This window comes from Myodes glareolus, chromosome 1 (genome assembly GCF_982192425.1).
Source record: "Myodes glareolus chromosome 1, mMyoGla1.1, whole genome shotgun sequence".
NCBI classification, from domain to species: Eukaryota; Metazoa; Chordata; class Mammalia; order Rodentia; family Cricetidae; genus Myodes; species Myodes glareolus.
The window spans coordinates 58,719,569-58,740,955 of NC_142026.1; the positions used below are offsets into that span (position 1 = coordinate 58,719,569).

At 51.3% G+C, this 21,387-nt stretch overlaps 2 protein-coding genes across 4 annotated transcripts in view; both read right to left on the reverse strand.

Annotated features, from left to right (window-relative positions):
• Positions 1–31: 31 nt before the first annotated feature.
• Positions 32–2,099, reverse strand: Ttc9b (tetratricopeptide repeat domain 9B). The gene is made up of 3 exons (XM_048440330.3): positions 1,664–2,099; positions 952–1,134; positions 32–238 (listed from the first exon to the last, which is right to left on the reverse strand). Exons 1-3 carry the CDS (start codon positions 2,082–2,084, stop codon positions 123–125), a joined length of 720 nt encoding a protein of 239 aa, XP_048296287.1. The 5' UTR covers positions 2,085–2,099; the 3' UTR covers positions 32–122.
• Positions 2,100–15,103: 13,004 nt separating this feature from the next.
• Positions 15,104–21,387, reverse strand: part of Akt2 (AKT serine/threonine kinase 2) — a 47,702-nt gene continuing 41,418 nt past the window's right edge. For all 3 annotated transcript variants that reach the window (XM_087907422.1, XM_048440370.3, XM_085693988.2), the window contains exons 8-14: positions 21,241–21,309; positions 19,969–20,091; positions 18,423–18,551; positions 18,104–18,318; positions 17,574–17,661; positions 17,392–17,494; positions 15,104–16,524 (exon numbers count right to left, since the gene is read on the reverse strand). In XM_087907422.1, the coding sequence (XP_087763548.1) occupies positions 16,445–16,524; positions 17,392–17,494; positions 17,574–17,661; positions 18,104–18,318; positions 18,423–18,551; positions 19,969–20,091; positions 21,241–21,309 (807 nt within the window). In that variant the 3' untranslated portion in view covers positions 15,104–16,444. The remainder of the gene's footprint in view (positions 16,525–17,391; positions 17,495–17,573; positions 17,662–18,103; positions 18,319–18,422; positions 18,552–19,968; positions 20,092–21,240; positions 21,310–21,387) is intronic.

The following is a 21,387-nucleotide window of genomic DNA, read 5'->3' on the forward strand; positions in this document are numbered from 1 at the left end:
GTTCCCACAGTAACACAACACAAAGGAGACATCAGTGGCAGGCGCTTTACCAGTAAACACATGAGCCAGGGGTAGTTGCCTGGTGAGGTTAGAGGGAATAAGGTAGAGGCTGCCCTTTGCCCTCAGCCCAGGACATCCCGAGCTGGGCCTCCAGTTCCGCTCTCGCTGTCTTCCCGCTGGAGGCTGCAACGGTTCATCTTCAGCTGAGTCAGCTGGATGTAGCGGAGAACATTGGTGTCTGCAGGGGAGGAAAGTAAACATTATCTTGGCTTTCTGAGACAGGGTCCTCAAGACCTCAGCTCACAGCCAGTGGCTCCACCCCCAGCACCTTGGCTGTCAGCAGTCACTGGGGACATTTCACACCTCCCATCTCACACGTGCCGCACTGTACAGGAGAGGCTCCTGTCACACCTCCACCCATCCCCCAGTGACAACTGTTCTCACCAAACCACTTCACAGGAAAGCTAATCCTGCCTCTTTGATCCCACAGCCCTGCATCCAGCACCTGCTGTGTTCCCTCTGTCCTCCTCAGCTTGTGTCATGCCTACACATACATGGACAAACAATACCCTGACTGATCTCCACAAGGGCAGAGAACAAGTGTTCTGAGCACATGCATGGTGGGCAGAAGGTTGCTGAGAAGCTGGCTGACTGGGAGGGAGTAAGGGATATGGGTGTGGGGTGGGAAGTGTTAAGACAGTCCTAGGTGAGCAGTCAGGGACACAAACGATGGGTTGGGGATTTAGCCTACGAGTGCTTGCTTTGCGTGACTGAGGGGTTGGGGAGATGGCGGAACAGGGTGAGGAAACCTTTGGTGAAGATGGATGGATGGTCTTGACCGAGAGCTGGTCACAGCACTTCCCTGAGGCAGTTCTGACCTGCCCTGACCCTCCTGCCTTGGCTTCTTTTGCTCCAGCCCCTTGAACAGCTCCACCCAGCCCTGCCACTCACCTGTGGGCTCCCGGCTTCGGGCTTCCTGCAGGTAGCGCAGTGCACGCGCGTAGTCACCCAGGTGGTAGAAGGCGATGCCGGCGCGATAGGTGGCCTTGAAGTTGCCCTGCTGTTTCTCCAATACCTTGAGACAGTACTCGCGCACACGCTCATAATTCACCAGCTCCGACTGCAGGAGGCAAGCTGCGGGGGTGCGGAGACCCTGTACTCTCAGACACTGCCTGAACCCCCTAGGACTCACATGACCTCACGTAACCTGGTCTCTTCCGCTTGGCTAAGGGATTGCTCTGGCCACTAGGGGACGCCAATCTGCTATTACATTAGTACAGAATCGATCTGCGCCGCCGCTAGAGGGCACAGGGCAGACAAGTCTAAGGCAGTTAACTGGAGGTCTCCCTAACAATTGCAGAAGTGAGGGACTAAGAACCAAATAGCCATGAAGGAAGGGTAAGCCTTTCTAACCTTGGCTCACGCGCGGCACATCGGGGAGATTAAGTCAGGAAAGTGAACTCTGAACCAAGTCCAAAACCCCTGCTTCCTCCATCCTAGAACCCTTGTTCATCTACTTCCAACTCCTGTTCTCAGTTAGTTCTGAAGTCTCCCCGTCAGACCACAACCCTGATTCCTTCAGGCCTCTTGATTGCCCCTTACCACCCACCCGTCTCACCCATGTCCTCTGCTCCCCCCTGCTCCGCCCCTGACGGCCCCATACCGGTGAGGGAGTCATAACATTCAACCTCTGTGTTCTCCACCAGGCGCCGCTGCTCCTCGCTGAGTCGAGCCGGCCCCGGGCTAGCTGCGGGTCCGGGGGAGGGGGCGGGCAGGCCGCCAGGGCGGGCCCCCTGAGCTGCCTTCAACTGCAGCAGTGCCCGGTGGTACTTGCCAATGGCTTCTCGGAACTTCTTTTCTCGGTAGCAGCGCTGACCCTCCGCCTTGAATGCCACGGCGGCCCGCAGGCTGCTGTCGAGTGCCGCAGCCAGGCCCCCAGACGGCTCTGGGGCAGGACCCGGGCGAGCTGAGCCATGGCGAGGAGCTGAGCCTGGGCCCGGAGGGGAAAGGGCGGGAGGCGGGCGCGGTGGAGGCTCCGGGGCAGCGCTGAGCATCAGCACCGGGGACAGCGCGCCGCGCTGCATTGTGGGAAACTCCTTCGGCCGCCGCTGCAGCTACCGCATCGCCCCCCGCGGGGCCGGTCCCCACCCTTTCTCCGCCCCAGCATCTCTGGCTGCCGTCTCCGGCTGCCCCCTATGGGTCTAGCGAAGCCCCTCCAGACTCCCCCTCGCTCACCATCAAATCAGCCCGGTGTCTGATTTTCTGGTGCCTCTCCCTGTTCCCACAGTCCTTAACCTTCCCACCAGCCTGCATGCTCTTCCCGAGATTTCTAGAAGAAAAGGCTGAGCAGGCAGACATCAGTTTCTGGAAAGCTGATCTTCAGTTCACCAGTCATTTGGCATGTTGGATAAAAACACAGGATAGGAAGTCAAGTTGCCCAGATTCAATCCCTACTGGTTTCTCACTGCTGTAAGAGTTGGAAAGTCCCCTCAAATTACCTGTAGTCCTGTAGTGTGGAATAACAGTACACACCCTGGAATCGATTCTATATTTATGTAACAAACAAACAGCCATTGCTCAGTTTCTGTTCTGGGGGCTGCTGGGCCATGACAAGGCAGAAGTCGAGCAGGATGGCACCTACCTATAATCTCACTCGAACATCTGAGACAGGAGGGTGGACAGTTTGAGGTTAACCTGGGCTAGAGAGAATTCCAGACCAGCCATGGGCTACAAAGAAAAAGGAGGTGATAAAAAGAAGGGGAGAGAAGGAGGGAGGAGGAGGAAGAAGAATTATTTAGATACTGTCCCCATCTCAAGGGTCCACAGTCTAGTAGGGAGACAGACCAATGACAGCCCAAAGTGAGTGAGCCTAGAAGGCACAGAAGGGTCATGGCTAAGATGGAGAAGCCAAAGGAGACCTCCGCCCTGGGGTGAAGTGGGACTGGGGACTTCTTGGAGGAAGGGCAACCCCGCAACCAGAGCAATTTGCTCCTTGCCTTCATTCCCTTCCAGAAAAGCCAGTGAGAAGCTGTCAAGTCCCCCCTGACAGCCCAGAACCATCAGTACAATAAGGACAGTCATGGAAACATGACTGGGTGGTGGCAGCGCACGCCTGTAACTCCAGTACTCAGGAATCAGAGGCAGGCAGAACCCTGTGATTCCAAGGCCAGCCAGAGCTACACAGAGAGACTAAGAAAAGGTAAAGAAGGAAAGAGTGAAAGAAAGCCTTCAGTTATGGCCAGCAAAAGAGGCCAGTGCAGGAAAGCCCGAGCCATGGAAGCCTGAGCCCACGTGAGTACCACCCCCGGAACCAACTCCTGAAAATGGTCGCCTGATTTCTCTCTGCATGCTGTAGTACATGTATATGCGCGCGCACACACACACACACACACACACACACATAAAAATGTAAATTTAAAATCATTTCATTAGATTGTTACTATGGGCTTCTTTCCCAGGATACTTATACGCAGCCAACACCTCCCCCCAAAACCAAGCTTGTTATCAGCTGAGGGGGACCTTGCATTTCAGACTCCTCTGTCTCTGCTTTTCTAGTGTTGGCATCACAGATACATATCCCCATGCCTGGAGTTTGAGCAGCGTTGGAGCCTGAATCCAAGGCTTCATGTATGGCAGAAAAACCATCAACTAAGCTACATCCCAGTCCTCAAATAGGAAAGACTTTCCCAAACTGATGGCCTTTGCGGGCCTTCATATATGGTGTATTGAGTTTCTCTAATCAATTAAAATTATCAAATTAGAAGCACTCAAGAGGTAGAGGTAGGCAGATCTCTGAGTTCAAGGCTGTCCTGGTCTACAGAGCAAGTTCTAGGACAGCAGGACTACACAGAGAAATCCTGCTTGAAAAAAAGAAAAAAATATATTGAATTAGGAGCTCAAGAGAAGACTGCAGTGTTAAGAGCTTTACTGAGTTTGCAGAGAGCTTAGGTTTAGTTCCTAGTACCACATGGTGGCTCACAGCCACGTTACTTCAGTTCCGGGGATCCAGCACCTTCTTCTGATCTCCAAGAGCACCTGTGTTTGCGTGGTGCACACAAACCCACTCAAACACACAAAAAGAAAATAAATCTTTTTTTTTTAATTTTTGAGACAGGCTTTCTCTGTGTAACAGTCCTGAGATCTGCTTGCCTCTGCCTCCCAAGTGCTGGGATTAAAGGCATGCACCACCACTGCCCGGCCAAATAAATCTTTTAAAACATATTGAACTAAGCTAGGCATGGTGGCGCACACCTTTAAGCCCAGCCCTAAGGAGGCAGAGGCAGGCAGATCCCTGTGAATTCGAGGCCAGTCTAGTCTGCGGAGTGAGTTTCAGGACAGTCAAGCCACACAGACAAACCCTGTCTTGAAAAACAAAAACCAACACACAAAAAACCCTAAAACCAAAAAACACCGTGTTGAATTAGGCAAGAGTGATGACACATGCTTGTAATCCAGCACCTGGGAGACTAAGGCAAGAATTGTGAATTTATGGCCAGCTGGGACAAAACCCTATATCATATAAGGTAATATATGTATATATATATATATATATATATATATATACACACACACACACACACACACACACACACACATGTATATTAGTTGATAGCATATCAAGAGGTGTTTCTGGAATCCTAGATCTTCTGTTAGTTGAACAAAGTCTGTAAAGTCAGCAACCAGGTCGAGGCAGTGGTTTTAGAAATAGGGCGGGCCCAGTTTACCCGCCTTTCCCGCCCTTAGCAGTTTCTTCCCACCTCTGAAAGGATCCTAATTTTTTGCTGTTGTTTGTTTTTTGTTCTGTTTTTTGTTTTTCCTGAAGAGCAGCCCTAGGGAAGTCAGCCAGCGCTCCCTGGCGGAAGAGTTTAGAATTTGCCTCTTCGGTAAAAGTTGCAGAGATTATCCAATCAGAGGAATAAGAAGGCAGGATACAACCGATCAAAATTGAGTGCAGGGTTGAAATTCAACCAAATCGGATGGAGAGCTCTCCAAATTAAAACAAAACAAAACAAAACAAAACAAAACCCACTTTTTATTGCAGAGCAAGCAATTGGCGGCCAGGCTAGTGTCCTGGCCCCGGGGTCACGCATACTTAAAGACAGCTACACCGCCGGGTACCTGGCCTCAGAGCGCAGCACACACTTTGCACGGTTCCAGGGGCTCCAGTTCCAGGGGGCAGCATGGAAAAAATGGAGAAAGTGAGGCAGGAAACTGAGTTAGAAGTTTGAGCTAAGAAGGGAGATTGATGTAGGTCCCAGAAGCTGGGGGTGGCTGGGGACAGATCTTACAAGGCTGTGACTAGAGAATACCATGGAAGGGCAGTCACAGCTTATCCTTCTCTGAGGATGTGACTAGAGGGGGCCCAGAACCCAAAGGGGAGCTAAAGTGCCAACCCCTCACCGGAGGAACACAGCTGTGAGAAAAGAGAGGATTGCAGGGGGCTTCCAGCTTGCTCCACTAAAGCCACACCCCCAGCCCTCACTGGGGGATTCTAGGCAGGGGCTCTGCCACTGAGCCACACCCCAGCCCCTCACTGGGGGATTCTAGGCAGGGGCTCTGCCACTGAACCACACCCCAGCCCCTCACTGGGGGATTCTAGGCAGGGGCTCTACCACCGAACCACACCTCCAGCCCCTCATTTTGGGGGATTCTAGGCAGGGGTTCTACCACTGAGCCACACCCCAGCCCCTCACTGGGGGATTCTAGGCAGGGGTTCTACCACTGTGCCATACCCTAGTCCCTCACTGGGGGATTATAAGGAAGAACATCCTGAGGCTAGATTGAAAACCCCCAAGAATGCAAACACACTCAGAGAAAGACAGATGGATCCCTAAAGCTAGAGAGACAAGACACCTCATTCTCACCCACTCAGAAAAATAAACAAGTGTTGCCCCTATTATTTTCTCTTATTTTCATAGATGGTAAGGTTGGTAACCAGGGAGGTAGGATCCGTGAGGGCACAAGACACTATCACCCTCCACCAAGACATCTGTAAAGCGCTGGGCCAGGCCTGGAGCCCACCGGATCAAGCACGTAGTTCGCCAGCCTCAGAGCCACAGCTGGTGGATGATCAGGTTCCCCTCACGCAACTTCAAACATGCAACTTCAAACAGGGACAGCACCAGAAAGTAACATGGGGAATCACCTAAGGGGAGGTGTGGGAGTCACTATACAAGGCCTCTACAGGCTGCTAAGTTCATTGGTGTGGGCCATGCCCCTACCCTTGAGCACCTAGGAGCAGCCAGCAGCCTCCTGCAGAGCAGTGAGTGGGTCTAGATGATACAGACAGAAATCCCAGAGGCTGTGTTTCTCTGCATGCAGAAGCTCCACCCGAGAGGAGAAGCCCGCACTCAGCAGACTGAGCGAGAAGGGCTGTGTTTACAAGAAAAAGGTAAACACAGGTTGGGGAAGCCTTGGACATCCTGCTTTGGAGTGTTTGAGATGGATGGATGTGGTCCAATTTCCAGACTTCAATTTCCTGGTCTGCAAAATGGAACCACTGGCTTAAATCTGCAAGTTGTGAATAAAACCTGCTTCAGTGTTCTAATGACCTGCTTTAGCACAACTTGCTCTTCATTTAAATGCTTTGTCTGGGTTTTGTTTGTTTGTTTATGTTTTGTTTTTGAGACAGGGTTTCTCTGTAGCTTTGGTGTCTGTCCTGAAACTAGCTCCTGTAAACCAAGCTGGCCTCGAACTCACAGAGATCTGTCTGCCTCTGCCTTCTGAGTGTTGGAATTAAAGGCGTGCGCCACCCACCACCTGGCGCTTTGCCTGTTTTTGTAGTATTTCTTTTATGTGTATGGGTGCTCTGAGTGTGTATCTGTGTACCGCATGTGTGCCTGGTGCCCATGGAGGCCACAAAAGAATTTTGGATCCTCTTGAAATGGAATTACAGACAGCTGTTACCATCTGTACTGGAAATAGAAAAGGTCCTCTGGAAGAGTTGCTTTTAACCAATAAGCTACCTCTCTCTAGCCAGGACAGTCCCCTTTTAAAAGACAGGTCTTCATGTAACCCAGGCTGGTCTTGAAATCACAGTCCTCCTACCTCAGCCTTTCAAGTGCTGAGATTCCAAGAGTGAACGACAACAGCTGGCGTCTACCTTCATTTCTTTATCCACAGACCGGAGATGGTGTCTGCTGCACCAGGCAGTTCTGTTGAGGTACTGAGTAAGCCAGCAGTCCACTGTACTTGAGATGGACCACTTGAGTTCTGCCTGCAAACGCAGGGCAGATGCCAGCCCTGCTCTGTGCCTCTTCTGTTAAAGAGACACATTAGTCCCTGCCTCATACAGACTTCTTGTGGGGGAGTATAATATGCTTGGCATAGTGTCTGGAGCAAACCCCGGAAGTACCTCAGCCAACACACACGCCTCCATTTTGCAGATCACGAAGACGGGCCACGACCAGCAGCTGCAGGTGATGAATGCACACTCAGTCAGAGCACAGGTGACAATCAGCTAAATGTGCCCCCTTCTGGGGATGGCACAGGTCACCACCAGGGTCCCTGGCAGGGACCCAGGCCCAGCCCCCTCCGTCCCCATACATACATGTACCTGAACCAATCAGTTCACTAATGCGCCCAAGACACCTTGCAAGGCAGGGTCCTTCCAGACAGTGTGTGGTACGCTTAGAGACGAGCAAGGAGATCTTCAGTTGGCACATCTGTGCCTCAGTTTCCCTTCTGAACTCCAGCCTCCCCCAGGAAGTTGGACATAGTGTAAGTGCCCAGATAGCCCCCAACTGTAGTCTGAGTCTCCACCTAGATTTAGAACCCAGGTCTTTTTTTTTTTTAAAAGATTTATTATTTATTATGTATACAGTATTCTGTCTGTCTGTATGCTTGCTGGACATGAAGAGGGCACCAAATCTCATTACGGATGGTTGTAAGCCACCATGTGGTTGCTGGGATTTGAACTCAGGACCTCTGGAAGAGCAGTCAGTGCTCTTAACCTCTGAGCTATCTCTCCAGCCCCGGAACCCAGGTCTTTTTGCTACAGTTTCTCTAATTCTCTTTCCAGTGTGGAGACCCCATGGCCACCTGATCTCCTAGCATCTCCCTCTGGGTTTTCAGACTTCATCCTCAGCAACCAAGTCTGGGTTTGTAACCCTCCGAGTTCTTCAAGGGTTCTATCAAAGGCAGATCCAACCAGGAAACTTCTCACTCAAAACCTCAAGATTCCCCCCAATCTTCCCCGCTCCCTGCCTTTTCTTTTGTCCAAATCCGTTATAATCTCTCTGCCCCGATTCTCCTTCCTCCACTCCTCCCCGTTCTCTTTCAGCATTTGTCTGCTTTGAGTTCAGAGGGCAACTTAGAGACACCCCCCCTTTATACCACATGGGTTCTGGGGTTCAATTCAGCTGTCAGGCTTTAGGGCAAGCGCCTTTACAGGATGTCATCTTGCTGGCCCCACGTGGGTTTTTTTGCAGGCAGAATCTCTGTGAGTTCAAGGCCAGCCTGGTCTACAAAGGGAGTACCAGGACAGCTAGGGCTGTTACACAGAGAAACCCTGTCTTGGGAAAAGAAAGGAAGGAAGGGAGGGAGGGAGGGAGGGAGGGAGGGAGGGAGGGAGGGAGGGAGGAAGGAAGGAAGGAAGGAAGGAAGGAAGGAAGGAAGGAAGGAAGGAAGGAAGAAAGGAAGGAAATCATATGGTTATTTGGGAGCTGACTGGTGGGATAGAAAAGTCTGCCTCTATAGGACAACTGCAAAAAGGTATGCTAATAAATTCCCAAGGGCTAGGGGCACAGAACATCAGCCTCAAATCTGCCAGTGTGGGCCGGGAATGTGACTCAGCCCTGGAGTGCTTCTTGCCAAGCACACATAATACTTTGGGGTCCCATGCCTGGCAGCACCGAATGATGATGACAGTGATCTGTCAAATGAGCAACTGTGGAGCACTAATGCAGGGGTTCTGAAATATTAGAGGAAGGATCGCCAACACCCCAGGACCGTGAGAAACGGCATTCTGAGTCATGGTTACTGCACTGGTAAATGGATGAACTGAAAGTGAAATGGCATAGGCTGATCATCCCAGCAATTACTACATAGTGAGTTCAAAACTAGCTTGAATTACATGATACTCTGTCTTAAAAAAATCAAAATAGGGAGGGAGGAAGGGGGAGCTGGTTCTGGGCTCATCTGACCTTTGGCTTGCTCACAATGATTTCAGTGAAGATGTCACCTTCCAGGACCAACCTAGTTTGCACCCCTTCCAGCCCTGGTGGAACACACAGGCCCAGGGAGCTTTTGCCAGTGTCCTGGGGAGATACTGGTGCCAGTGACTTTCCCATGAGGGCCAGCACACTTCGAGGCTCTAGGTCAAAGGAGACAGAAGAATCCTGAAAAGTAGAGGCTTGGAGGTTAGTGTTTGGAGCGCGGTCCGAGGTGGGCCTTGGCTCTCACCAGCATCCTGCCAGTGAAGTTAGAAGCTGACTTCAGTGGGAGCTGGGGCTTTGAATGCTCCAGAGTGCAAGGTTTTTCAGAACAGGTGCAATCGTTGAGGTGACTCCGCCTCTTCCAAACCCTGGCTTTCCTCCGTCCTAATATGGGTTGTTTCCAGCGCAGCATGCGGACTGTTCCTGAAGGTAAGACTGTTTATTAGAGTTATGCCACAGCTTGATTCAGGCAAAGCTCCCAAGGGGACTCACGTGCACTGCCGTGTGTGTGCGTGCGTGTGTGTGTGTGAGAGAGAGAGTTGAGGAGACTCACGTGCACTGCCTTGTGTGTATGTGTGTATTGAGGGGACTCACGTGCACTGCTCTGTGTGTTGAGGGAACTCACGTGCATTGCTCTGTGTGTGTGTTGAGGGGACTCACGTGCACTGCTCTGTGTGTTGAGGGGACTCACGTGCACTGCTCTGTGTGTTGAGGGGACTCACGTGCACTGTTCTGTATGTGTGCGTGTGTTGAGGGGACTCAGGTGCATTGCTCTGTGTGTTGAGGGGACTCAGGTGCACTGCTCTGTATGTGTGTTGAGGGGACTCAGGTGCACTGCTCTGTGTGTGTGTTGAGGGGACTCAGGTGCACTGCTCTGTGTGTGTGTTGAGGGGACTCAGGTGCACTGCTCTGTGTGTTGAGGGGACTCAGGTGCACTGCTCTGTATGTGTGTTGAGGGGACTCAGGTGCACTGCTCTGTATGTGTGTTGAGGGGACTCACGTGCACTGCTCTGTGTGTGTGTACGTGTTGTGGACAAGTCAGCAACCATCCTGCTGCAGCTGCTTTTCTTTCCTGCCCTGACAGTGTTTCCTACATCAGCCCAGGATTGGGGGAGGGGGTACTGTGTACACCAGGACCAGGTCATAGTCTGTTTAAGAATCTCAGGGCTTGCTGGGGAAGGGGTCGTCTTCCTCGACCCAGGACACCCGAGAGTTACGCCCCTCTACTACACACTTGGAACTCATCTTCTCTAGTCCCACTGGGCCCACACTTTCCCCGCCACCTCCATCTGTGACACGGACTTCTATCACCCCAAGGCTTCTGCACCAGCCGCCTCCCCTTCCTTTGGAGATCCCCCCCCCCCAAAAAAAAAAAAAAACCAGTTGGTTTTTCTTTGTTTGCTGGCTTTTGAGAAAAGATCTCATGCAGCTCAGGCCGACTATGAACGCCATTATATAGGCAAGGATGGACTTAAATTCCTGATCTTCTTGCCTGAGATTACAGATGTGCCCCCACCATGCCAGGTTTCTAAACCTCTTCTAAGATATTGAACCCGGGGTAGTGGTCACTGGCTCAGCCACTAAGAGTGTTTGCTGCTCTTTCTGAGGACCTGAGTTAAGTTCCCAGCACCTGGTCCACCAGCTCTGGGGGACCTGCCACTCTCTTCGGGCCTCTGAAGACAGCCCTTGCCTCAGAGACACATAAATGTAAAAAAAGAATCTTTTTAAAAAGACACTGACTCCCTTATCTCCATGGAAACCACCATCCTACCCCAATTCTCTGTACTTAATCTCTTCTAAGCACTTTATTTTTTGTAGACAGGCATGGCGACACACACCTTTGATCCCAGCACTTGGGAGGCACAGGTGAATCTCTGAATTTGAGGCCAACTTGATCTATAAAGTGAATTCCAGGACAGCCAGAGCTGTGTATAGGCCCTGCCTCAACAGCAAAAGACGTGCAGTGAGCATGCTTTAATCCCAGCGCTCAGGAGGCGAGGCGAGGCAGCTCTGTGAGGATGAGGTCAGCCTGGTCTACAGAGTAAATTCCAAGTCAGAGATATACAGCGAGATCCTGTCTCAAAACATAAAAACAAACAAATGACAGGTAATAAAGAACTCAAACTTTTTTTCTTTTATATGCATTGGTGTTTTACCAACATGTATGTCTATGTGAGGGTGTCAGATCTTGGGAGTCACAGTTGTGAGCTGCCATGTGGGCGCTGGGAATCGAACCCAGGTCTCCAGGAAGAGCAAGTTCTCTTAACAACTGAGCCATTTCTCCAGCACCCCTCCCCCCTTTTCTTGTTTTTCAAGACAGGAGTGTTTTGTTTTTTGTTTTTTTTGTGTGTGTGTTGCCCAGGCTGTCCTGGAACTCTTTCTGGAGACCAGGCTGACCTCGAACTCCCTCCTGAGTGCTAGGATTAAAGCCATGCACCACTATTACCTGGCTTTAAGGTTTTCATGAGCACCGGTGAGTGCATGTACTTATTGCACATCATGTGTGGACTTGGTGCCTGCAGAGGTCAGCAGGCAGCAACCAATCTCCTGGAACTGGTGTACAGACGGTTGTGAGCTGCCAGGTGAGTGCTGGGGTCAAACAAACCCAGGATCTTCGGAAGAGCAGGCATCTCACCTGCTGAGCTATCACTCCACCCCAGAGTATGTCTGGAAGGTTTCTGTGTGTGCCTGCCTACATGTTTATTTGTGTTTGAATCTCACCTGTGAAGGTACCAGCAAAGGGCAGATGAGGGCATTGCATCCCCTAGATGTGAGTATTGGAAACCAAACCTGGGCCCTTTGCAGGAGCAGTACCATTTTACTGTCAAGCCCTCTCTCCAGTTCATAGAGTACTTTGTTTTCTGAAGCAGAGTTTCTCTGTGTAACAGCCCTGACATTGAACTCACTGAGATCCTCAGCCTCTGCCTCCCTCCCACCTGCTGGGATTAAAGGCATGTACCACTGTCACCACCACAAACCCCGGCTCCTAGAAAACTTTTTGAAGGCAAGAGCTGACTTGTGACTAAGATTTGATAAGGATCTGTGGAGAGGAACAATGTGTCAATAGTAACTTTCCTATCTTGGTGGTAGGACCTTGAGTAAGAGAATGTTCTTGTCTCCAGACTTGGACGTGTGCTGAACAGAACTGGAGAAGAAATGAACTGGCCAAGTGCTGAAAAATGTAGAACACGGTGCTTTGTCTCCTTCTGCAAGGCTGGGAACTGAACTCAGATCCTTGCCCACCCTGGACAAGTTGTCTACCACGGAGCCACACCCCACCTACATGCAGGTTTTACTTCCAGATTTATAGGAAGCTGTATGTTATGCAATCCCCATCTTCCTGGGATTAACCTCCGGAGTGGCACAGATCTGTTATTAGCTAAACTGGCTGGACTCACCTTTCTCCCACGTGGTGGCTCTTCTTGGCTGCCAACTTGACTACGTCTGGGATTAATTAAAACTGAAGCAGACTGGTACTACCGTGTGGGATTTTCTTTGCTTGTTTTTTGTTTTGTGTGTGCCTGCAATTTTTTTTGCAAGACATAACTTTTATTGTTTTTTTTTTTCAAGACAGGGTTTTTTTTGTTTAATCCTGGGTGTCCTGAACTCGCTCTGTAGACCAGGCTGGCCTCGAACTTAGAGATCCGCCTGCCTCTGCCTCCCGAGTGCTGGGATAAAAGACGTACACCACCACTGCTTGGCAAGACGGGATTTCTCTGTGTAGTCCTGGCTGTCCTAGACTGCTCTCTGTAGACTAGGCTGGCCTTGAAACCTCGAACTCTCAGAGGTGTGCCTGCTTCTGCCTCTTGAGTGTTGGGATTAAATGCATGCACCATCACCACCCTCATTTATTTTTGGACAGGTTTCTTACTGAACCTGGAACTTGTTGCTTTAGCTGCAATGTCTGGCCAGCAAGCCCCAAGAACTTGTCTCCATTCCCTCAGTGACCTCTTGCTGGGGTCACAAGCCCAGGCTACCACTGCACCTCCACTTTAAATGATTTTTATTTATGTGTATGTCCCAGGGTAGTATCCAGAGGCATCAGATCCCTGGGAGGTAGAGTTACAAACAGTTGTGAGCTGCACAGCATGGCTCTGGAAATCCAATTCCTGTCTTCGGCAAGAGCTCTTTGCCACTGAGCCCCACCTAGGGTTGAATTCATCTTCATGCTTGCAGGGCAAGCACTTTACCAACCAGGCCCCCACACTGTGGGTTATTTCAAGCAGGTCCAAGAGATGCTCTCAGCTCATCTTATTCCTACTATCCCAGTCCTGGAATCATGTTCCCTTCACTCCAACCCCATTGATGAGGTCTGAGAAGTCTCATTATGCAGCCCAGGCTGGCCTTAACCTTGTAATCCCTCCTGCCCCCAGTTATAGGTATGACCCACCACTCCTGAAAGTTTCCCTTCAGATCTGCATTTAAACAAAGGAATGACTCTACTTTCTGGATGCTAACTAGCACAGCTTAAACGCACAGGATGTAGGCCATATATACCAAAGTACAGACACAGATCCTTATTTTTATTTTATTACAGCACTGATGACAGCAGAGAGGAGAAAAGAAGGCAGAAACCTAAGTTATAGTCATGGCAGGCACACACCTAGGCAACCTTAGGAAGTGACTGGAGGTACGGGCTGTTGTGTCCCAATTCCTGAGAATGCATTAGTGCGGCTCCAAGTCTCATTTCCCCGAGGACCCAGAGGCTGAGGATATCTGCAATACCCTGAAGGTATGGAGGTGGAGGGACATACCCCACGCATGGCCTCAGCTGGGAGGAATGGGGATGAGCAGTAGGCAGGGCAAGCACATTCATGGTGATATCACTGGAGATCCTGGGCCTGTGGGGCCTCATTTCTTCCTGATGTTTGTGAACACATGCATGGGAAATGTCTAAAGCGGGCGTGGGAAAGGATGACTCAGCTGCTCCCAATGAAATGGGGAGCGCTTATTAATTCTTTCCCCCAGTCTCTGCAGCATAGGCACATGTAAGAATGTGTGTTCACTACGGGGACAGTTGGCTGTGGGTCCCTCACGTGAAGCTGCTTAAAAGCCTGAGGTAGACAGGAATGTACCCCACTGGGAGATGAGTCACACACCGTGACAGAAGGAACTGTTCCTCTGTAGCCGAGGGGCTGGGAAATGGGAATAAAAGGTGGTTTTCTTTTTCCTATGCTAGAGAGGGAACCTAGGGACTTCCAAATGCTAGACTCAAGCTCTAACACCCCAGCTACCCATATTAGAACCACTGGAACACACTTCTCTACTTACTAAAATGGGCCCACATCCACTACACGTCTTCTTTGCAGTTGGGACAAACGTTCAAACTGGCCTTGGCTTTCCCATAGCCCTTTCAAGCTCTCAGATTTCCATTCCGGCGATGCTCCTGCCTCTAGTAAAACCTGGAATAAATTCATCTGCACCAGACTCTGTGTTGCCTAGTCCCTGGGTATGGGAGAGGGAGATGCCCCCCATGGAGTCCCAGAGATTCAGTATGGGGATTTGAATAACAGGGTGCTCAGTGGAGCTGCTAGGTGACCACAAGTGCTGTCAGGACAGATTTTATGATGGCATTTGGGGACATTAAGGTTTCCTAGTTTCACACAGAGAAATGTTGTTCTAGGGCTTGGAGGTCCCTCCTACCTACCACACTACACACAGGCGTCCTCTTTGTAGACACCAGCTGCCCCAAATCTGGCAGCTTCTAAGGGCCTGAACCCATCCCTACCCAGTCCAAACCACCCTATCACCTTCCCCATCTCTTCAATAGTCCCCTACCCCCTGTAGCCTAGACCCACCCACCCACCCACTTCCCCAGCTCCATCTGTTCCCTCTCCACAGTTCCATGGGCCTCAGAAACAGGCAGGCAAGGTGATGGGTGGTGCCAGGTCCACTAGTACTACAGTACAGAAGTAGGGACTGATTGGCTAAGGAAATGTGGACTGGGCCCTGGTCTGAAATGAGTGTCTTTATTGCTTGTACCGTACAAATACGAGAAGTAAGGAAAGGCCAGTAGGGATGGGAGAGAACTGTCAGATAAACATACACACACGAAAAGGAAAAAACAGACGACCCTCATACCATCCCTGCCCACCCCCACCCTACTGCCTTTTTGTAACCACCTAGTCTGAGGGGTGGGGTGGGAGAGTAAAACCAGGAAAACTCAATTCCAAACACCCAGAGATATTGGGGATGGGGAAACATGGCCAGAGCAGCAGGTGGACCCCTTGCACCCGCTGTACCCCATGGGATCAAACGCTCAGGCTGGGGTTGAGGCCTGAGCCCACTCACACATGTGCTGCATACAGCTATGGGCACCTGCATCCCAGGAAACTGAGATGCTCACTGCTAGAGCAGGGTGCACACTGGCACCCACGGCACTGACACAGACTCACTCGCACATTCATTTAAGGCTCCAGAACAGGGGCCCTGGAGATGAGGAGGCCCCCATCCCAATGTGTACCAGAGATACCTGTCCCCATCTCTGACCCCTCTCAGACCTCAGTCAAGTCCAAGGGGCCCAATACTGTCTCGGTGTAAGACGTGTAACAGCCAAGGTTGGCTTCCCTCTGCCCCAGGCAGAAAATGAGCCATCCAAAGGGGATGGGGCCCAGTGGGAGGCAAGGCTGGCTAGAAGGAAGGCCTGGTAAGGCACGGAGCTGTAGGCAGGAGGGCTGGCCCCCAAATGTTCCTCCTGCTCTATCCAGAATCAAGAACAACTTGGGAGAAAGAGGCAGGTTCAGGGGGCAGCTCCTGGTCCTGGTTCCCCCACCAAGACCCAAGGACATGGCTCCGTTTTCCATGGAGCCAAACCCAAATCCCTAGGCTTCCAAAGGCCTCTGCCTGTCCCTGGACATTATTGCTTTTCTGCCCCAAGTGAGATGGCAGCAGATAGACTACCCAGATGACAGCATAGAAGGAATCTGGGGTGCTGGGGGGAGGCAGGTTTCATCCAGATGTGGCCTCTGATGGCTTGTCCCCAAACCCAGGTGACCCCATGACTCCCCACTTCACCCTCCTGGAGGCTGTGGTGATACAACTTCTCTCCCTCCTACCAACAGCCCACCCTTGGGCAGGTCCCCAGCACTCATCTGGAAACAGAGGGAGACTGGAAGAAAGGGCTGCTAGGACCGCCAAGGCTGGGCAAGAACTGAAGTAGAAACTAGGTATGGAAGTGAGGGGAACAGGGAAGGGAACACAAACCAAAAGGCAAAAGAAAGTTTTCTTTAAAAAGCCACCCAGGCAGTGGATGGCGGCCATGCTTGTGTCCTGTGGTGGCAGAGGGCTGCTCACTCTCGGATGCTGGCCGAGTAGGAGAACTGGGGGAAGTGTGTCCGCTGGTCCAGTTCCAGCGAGCCCAGGCTGTCATCTGTGGGGTTGGGTGGAGATGCCGTGGAGATGAGGGGACAGCAGGCATGCCCACCCCCACCCCACTGGGAAAGTACCCCAGAGAGAGGCGCTGAGATGACAGAAGCCTAAGCCAGCAGTGGCCCACAGCACTAACACTGAAGGAAAGCAACTTCTTCTGGAGAGTAAACTTAGCCTCCTCCCCAGGCTGGGCCTTCTGAATGTCCTGTCCCCTCCTCAGCCCTCCCTGTCACCAGGGTCTAGCTCAAACTCCTCGCTGGCCTGTCTCCACCCATACTCACCTGCAGTTAAGGGACTGTCAATAGCCCTGGCACAAAGAACCCTTACACAGGTTCCAATGCCAAAGGTCTCCACTTTCCCAGGTGACCCCCAGAAGCTCCTACTTTAATCCCAGGTCCCCTTGCCTCTTTCAGGTCCCCATCTGCCCACCTACAGCCTGTCCTTTCACTCTGAAGTTCTCTCATGATTGATAGCCACAGGCCACTTCTGCCTGGAATGCATCTTGGCTGCCACACTGCCACACGGCCAAGCCAAGTTTCTCCTCAGCCTTCCCTAGCTCTGGGAACCCAGGGAAGCTCAGAGCTCAGAGCTGTCCCAGAACTGAGTGCCCGGTCTTGGGGTGGCTTCAGATCAAGAACACAGTCAACAGAGTACTCTAGCCCAAAAACCAGGACAGTCCCCAAACCCCAGAACATACTATAGGCATAGTTCCTGATGACCCTTACAGCAACAGCAGACTTTGCAAGCGGATCTTAGAGGAGAATGACCAGACCCAATAAAGACAGCCAATCAAGGTCCCCCTGGCAAGCAGGACCCAGGGCAGACCCCACTCTCAGCCACCCAGGGGCAATGGGTCTCAGAAACTCACAGCGGTCCGGGGGTGTGATTGTGATGGACTGGGCGGTGAACTCATCATCGAAGTACCTTGTGTCCACTTCGGAAGTGACCTGAGGTTTAAAGGGTGGCAGGAGCTGTGGAGAGGAGGCTGGGTCAGCAATGCCAGGTCACCTGTGAGCAGGTGAGAGCCCTGGAGCAGGCGAGACTGCTCACCTTTCTCTGTACCACATCCTGCCAGTTGATACTGAGGAAGAACCTGTGCTCCATGACCTCCTTTGCATCACTGGGCCCTCCGCCGAGCCTGGGCAGAGACAAACATCACCAACCATTCAGAACCCAGCACCCAGCATGGCAGGTTCTGGGAGCCAGGCTCAAAGCACAGACAGATATGATCCAGAGTCCAGGGCCCCTGTGTAGCCTTTGACGATGCTGTCCTACACAAACCACCTTTCAGACAGGACCTAAGCTTTGAGAACTCATGCTTGGGCCAGAGGCAGGGAGAAGGCAAGCTGGGCCTCATTTCTACCCATGAAGAAGTGACAGGTGGCAGGATGGCAGGGCAAGCTTAGAAGGCAGACAACACACACACTGGCTCAACCATATACGGTCCCGTGACCTTAGGCTGACCAAAAGAAGGTTGTATTCCTGTGTACCCATAAAAGAGTCAAGGAAGTGCAGGGCAGGCAATGTCTACTGTGGGGCCACTGGGGTTGTTCAGGGGACCACACACAGTCAGGTCACACCTCTGCTTAGGGTCCTTCTTCAGCAGTCCAGCCAACAGGGACTTGGCCTCTGGCCCAAGTGTTCGTGGGAAGCGGATCTCCTCCATGAGGATGAGCTCAAAGAGGCGCTCATGATCCTGGTTGTAGAAGGGTAGGCGGCCACACATCATCTCGTACATGACCACGCCCAGCCCCCACCAGTCTACTGCACGCCCGTAGTCATTGTCCTCCAGCACCTGGAGGAGAATAAGAGGCTAGGCAGGGGAAGCTAGAGCGTCTCCACCCTCAGAGCTCCCTCCACCCTTGGCCTGCATGCTCCCATGCTCCCACGCCCAGACACCTCAGGCGCCAGGTACTCCGGGGTACCACAGAAGGTTTTCATGGTGGCCCCATCACTGATGCCCTCTTTGCACAAGCCAAAGTCAGTGATCTTGATGTGGCCATCTTTGTCCAGCATGAGGTTTTCCAGCTGTTTTAAAAAAAAAAAAATCAATATATGAGGGGTAGATCCTCCCAGGGTTTCCCTCTAGGGCAGCGCTTCTCAACCAGTGAGTCAAAACTCCTTTGCACAGGGGTCATCGAAGACCATCATAAAACACAGATATTTATGATTCATAACCATAGCAAAATTATACTTGTTAAATAGCAACCAAAATAATATTATGGTTGGGGTCACTACATGAGGAACTGTATAAAAAGGTCACAGTATTAGGAAGGCTGAGAACCATGGCTCGAGAGATGGTGGTTTGTGATGGTAAGCTATCATACCAGAGGTTCCTGGAGGTCAAGACAGCCATATAGCAATGTACTGTGGTTTCAGTTTCTTTTATTTTAGAAACATGGTCTCCTGTGTAGCCCTGGCTGACCGGGAACTCGGGAACTCTGTTAGGATTAAGGTATCTGCCACCATGCCTGGCCTGGTCTTAGTTTCTTAAGGTTCAAAATGAGAGGTACTATGTTCTCAGAATTTGGTAATTTTCAGGGTCACTCTGTAGCTCAAGCTAGTTGGCTTTTTTTTTGTTTGTTTGTTTTGTTTTTCAAGACAGGGCTTCTCTGTGTAACAACCCTGGCTGTCCTGGAACTAACTCTAGTAGATCTTGATCTCACAGAGATCTGCCTATCTCTGCCTCCTGAGTGCTGGGATTAAAGGCGTGTGCCACCATTGTCTGGTCCTTTTAATTCAAAGCAATCCTCCTGCCTTAGCCTGAATATTAAAATTATAGGCATGAGCCCAGATCATTGTTTTTAGTTACAAAACACACACTGGGGAGAGTATAGAACACAGAGCATCCATGACACCTCTACAAGTCAGGTTCCAGTAGAACCGTGGGAGCCCATGATGAACCATTCTGCCGTTACTTGGTCTTCTCTGCGCTGTATGCTGTGCTGGCCTGTGCACTGCACACCCAGCAGACACTACACCACCAAGCTTCATCCCAAGTCCAGCTGAGAAGGGTCCATCTCATCTGCTCTGGTCCCTCCCTCAATGTTGGCCCATGGGATATAGCCACAGTCGCTGTGTGGCTTGCTCTGCTACCTAGAGTTTCCTGTGGAAAATGCCACAGCACGTGGTACCCACTTTCTGGTAGCAGGTGCTGTGGGCAGCATGGACAGTGTGTTCTAAGTGTGTGCACACCTTCCCCAGTGAAGACAAGTCCCTGTTTCTGGTGTGCACAAGGCAAGGGCAGATGGCTGGCAAATAGTTCTGGTGTCACTGCCAAGTTATGCTCTGGATGCTGCCAACCCACAAATCCCATCAGCAGCCTGTGGTGCTCACAGGTCTTCACCATAGAGCTGTCTGGAGTGTTTGCCACAGGCCAGCCTGGACCTTCTGTGCACTCCCACCCCCACCCTCAACACTTGTCCCCAGGCCATTATCTACTCACCTTGATGTCACGGTACACCACATCTCTTGAATGCAAATACTCAAGAGCTGACACAATCTCTGCACCATAAAATCGGGCCCGATCCTCCGTGAAGACTCGCTCCCGAGAGAGATGGAAGAAGAGCTGCAGGAGGAGGTGAGGCCTCAGCACTGGCTCCCCAAGCCCTACCCCCCACCCAGCCACATGGCATGCCCTAGAACAGTCAGGCTCCAGCAAGAAAGACCAAGGAAAGAAGAGCACGTGAAGAAAATTTGAGACAAGGATGAAAGATGCAGACCAGCATGGTGAGGCTCACCCACAGCCTCAGCACAGGAAGGCTGAAGCAGCTAAGTAGAAATTCAAGGCCAGCCTTGGCTACAAGGTGAGTTTGAGCCTAGCCTGGGTTATACAAGATTCTATTTGAATGAATGAATGAATGAATGAATGAATGAATGAATGAATGAATGAATAAAAGAGTTAAGGATCTATAATCCCTAGTGTGGATCTGTAATCCCTGTATTTATGAGGTAGAAAGTGGAGAATCAAGAATTCAAGGTCAGCGTTAGCTTCAGAATGCGATTGAGTTTGAAATCAGCCTGGGTTATCCGAAGGAGATTTTGCCAATAAATAAGCATATGAACACATTAATTAGCGACCAGACCAGTAAGTGCCAATGCAAGGGTAGGTAGGTAGAGACAGTATGAGGGGACAAGTGATGGAGGGGTGACAAAAGTGATGAACCCAGTGACCAATCCGCTGAGCAAGGCAACTGGGGCAGTCAGTAGGGCCACGTCTATCTAGGGCACTACTAAGACTGAGGGGTGCATGGGCGACAGAAGCGGGTGTGACAAGACACAGGCACAGAGGCATAGTAGAGACTCAGGACTCGGGGCTAGGGCCTAGAGGAGCCCATATGTTTTCTCAGGTGTCCCCAAGAAAATCTTTCCTTGCACTGACAGTGCACCCCACAGCTCCTGCACCTGGCTTTGAATTCTACCCAGCAGCATGGCAGCAATGTGAACTTGGGTGAGTCACCCAGTAACCTGCCCCAAGCCTGCCCCACCTCTGAAGTGCATCTTGTACCACCTGCTTCAGGGAGAACAGGGTAGAACGTGCTAACAGTCAATAAACCTCTCTCTCTCTCTCTCTCTCTCTCTCTCTCTCTCTCTCTCTCTCTCTCTCTCACACACACACACACACACACACACACACTCCCACATGCAACCCATCTCACCCAGGTCTTCTTTGCTCCTCTCACCACCACCACTAAAGTGTCCAGATGGCAGAGCTCACCTCACCCCCGTTGGCATACTCCATCACGAAGCACAGGCGGTCATGGGTCTGGAAGGCATACTTCAGGGCCTGTGAAGGGAACCAGAACGCTGAGACAGAAGAAAAGCTCCGCCAGCTGGAGAGCAGGAACCTGAACTGGCGCACTCT

What these genes read in the sequence shown, in the direction of transcription:
- Ttc9b (XM_048440330.3), bottom strand. Translation starts at nt 2,084, where the DNA reads ATGCAGCGCGGCGCGCTGTCCCCGGTGCTGATGCTCAGCGCTGCCCCG. An exon ending in ATGTTATGACTCCCTCACCG is followed by an intron (nt 1,135 to 1,663) that starts GTATGGGGCCGT and finishes GCACCCCCGCAG; the next exon opens with CTTGCCTCCTGCAGTCGGAG. An exon ending in CCGAAGCCGGGAGCCCACAG is followed by an intron (nt 239 to 951) that starts GTGAGTGGCAGG and finishes CCTCCCCTGCAG; the next exon opens with ACACCAATGTTCTCCGCTAC.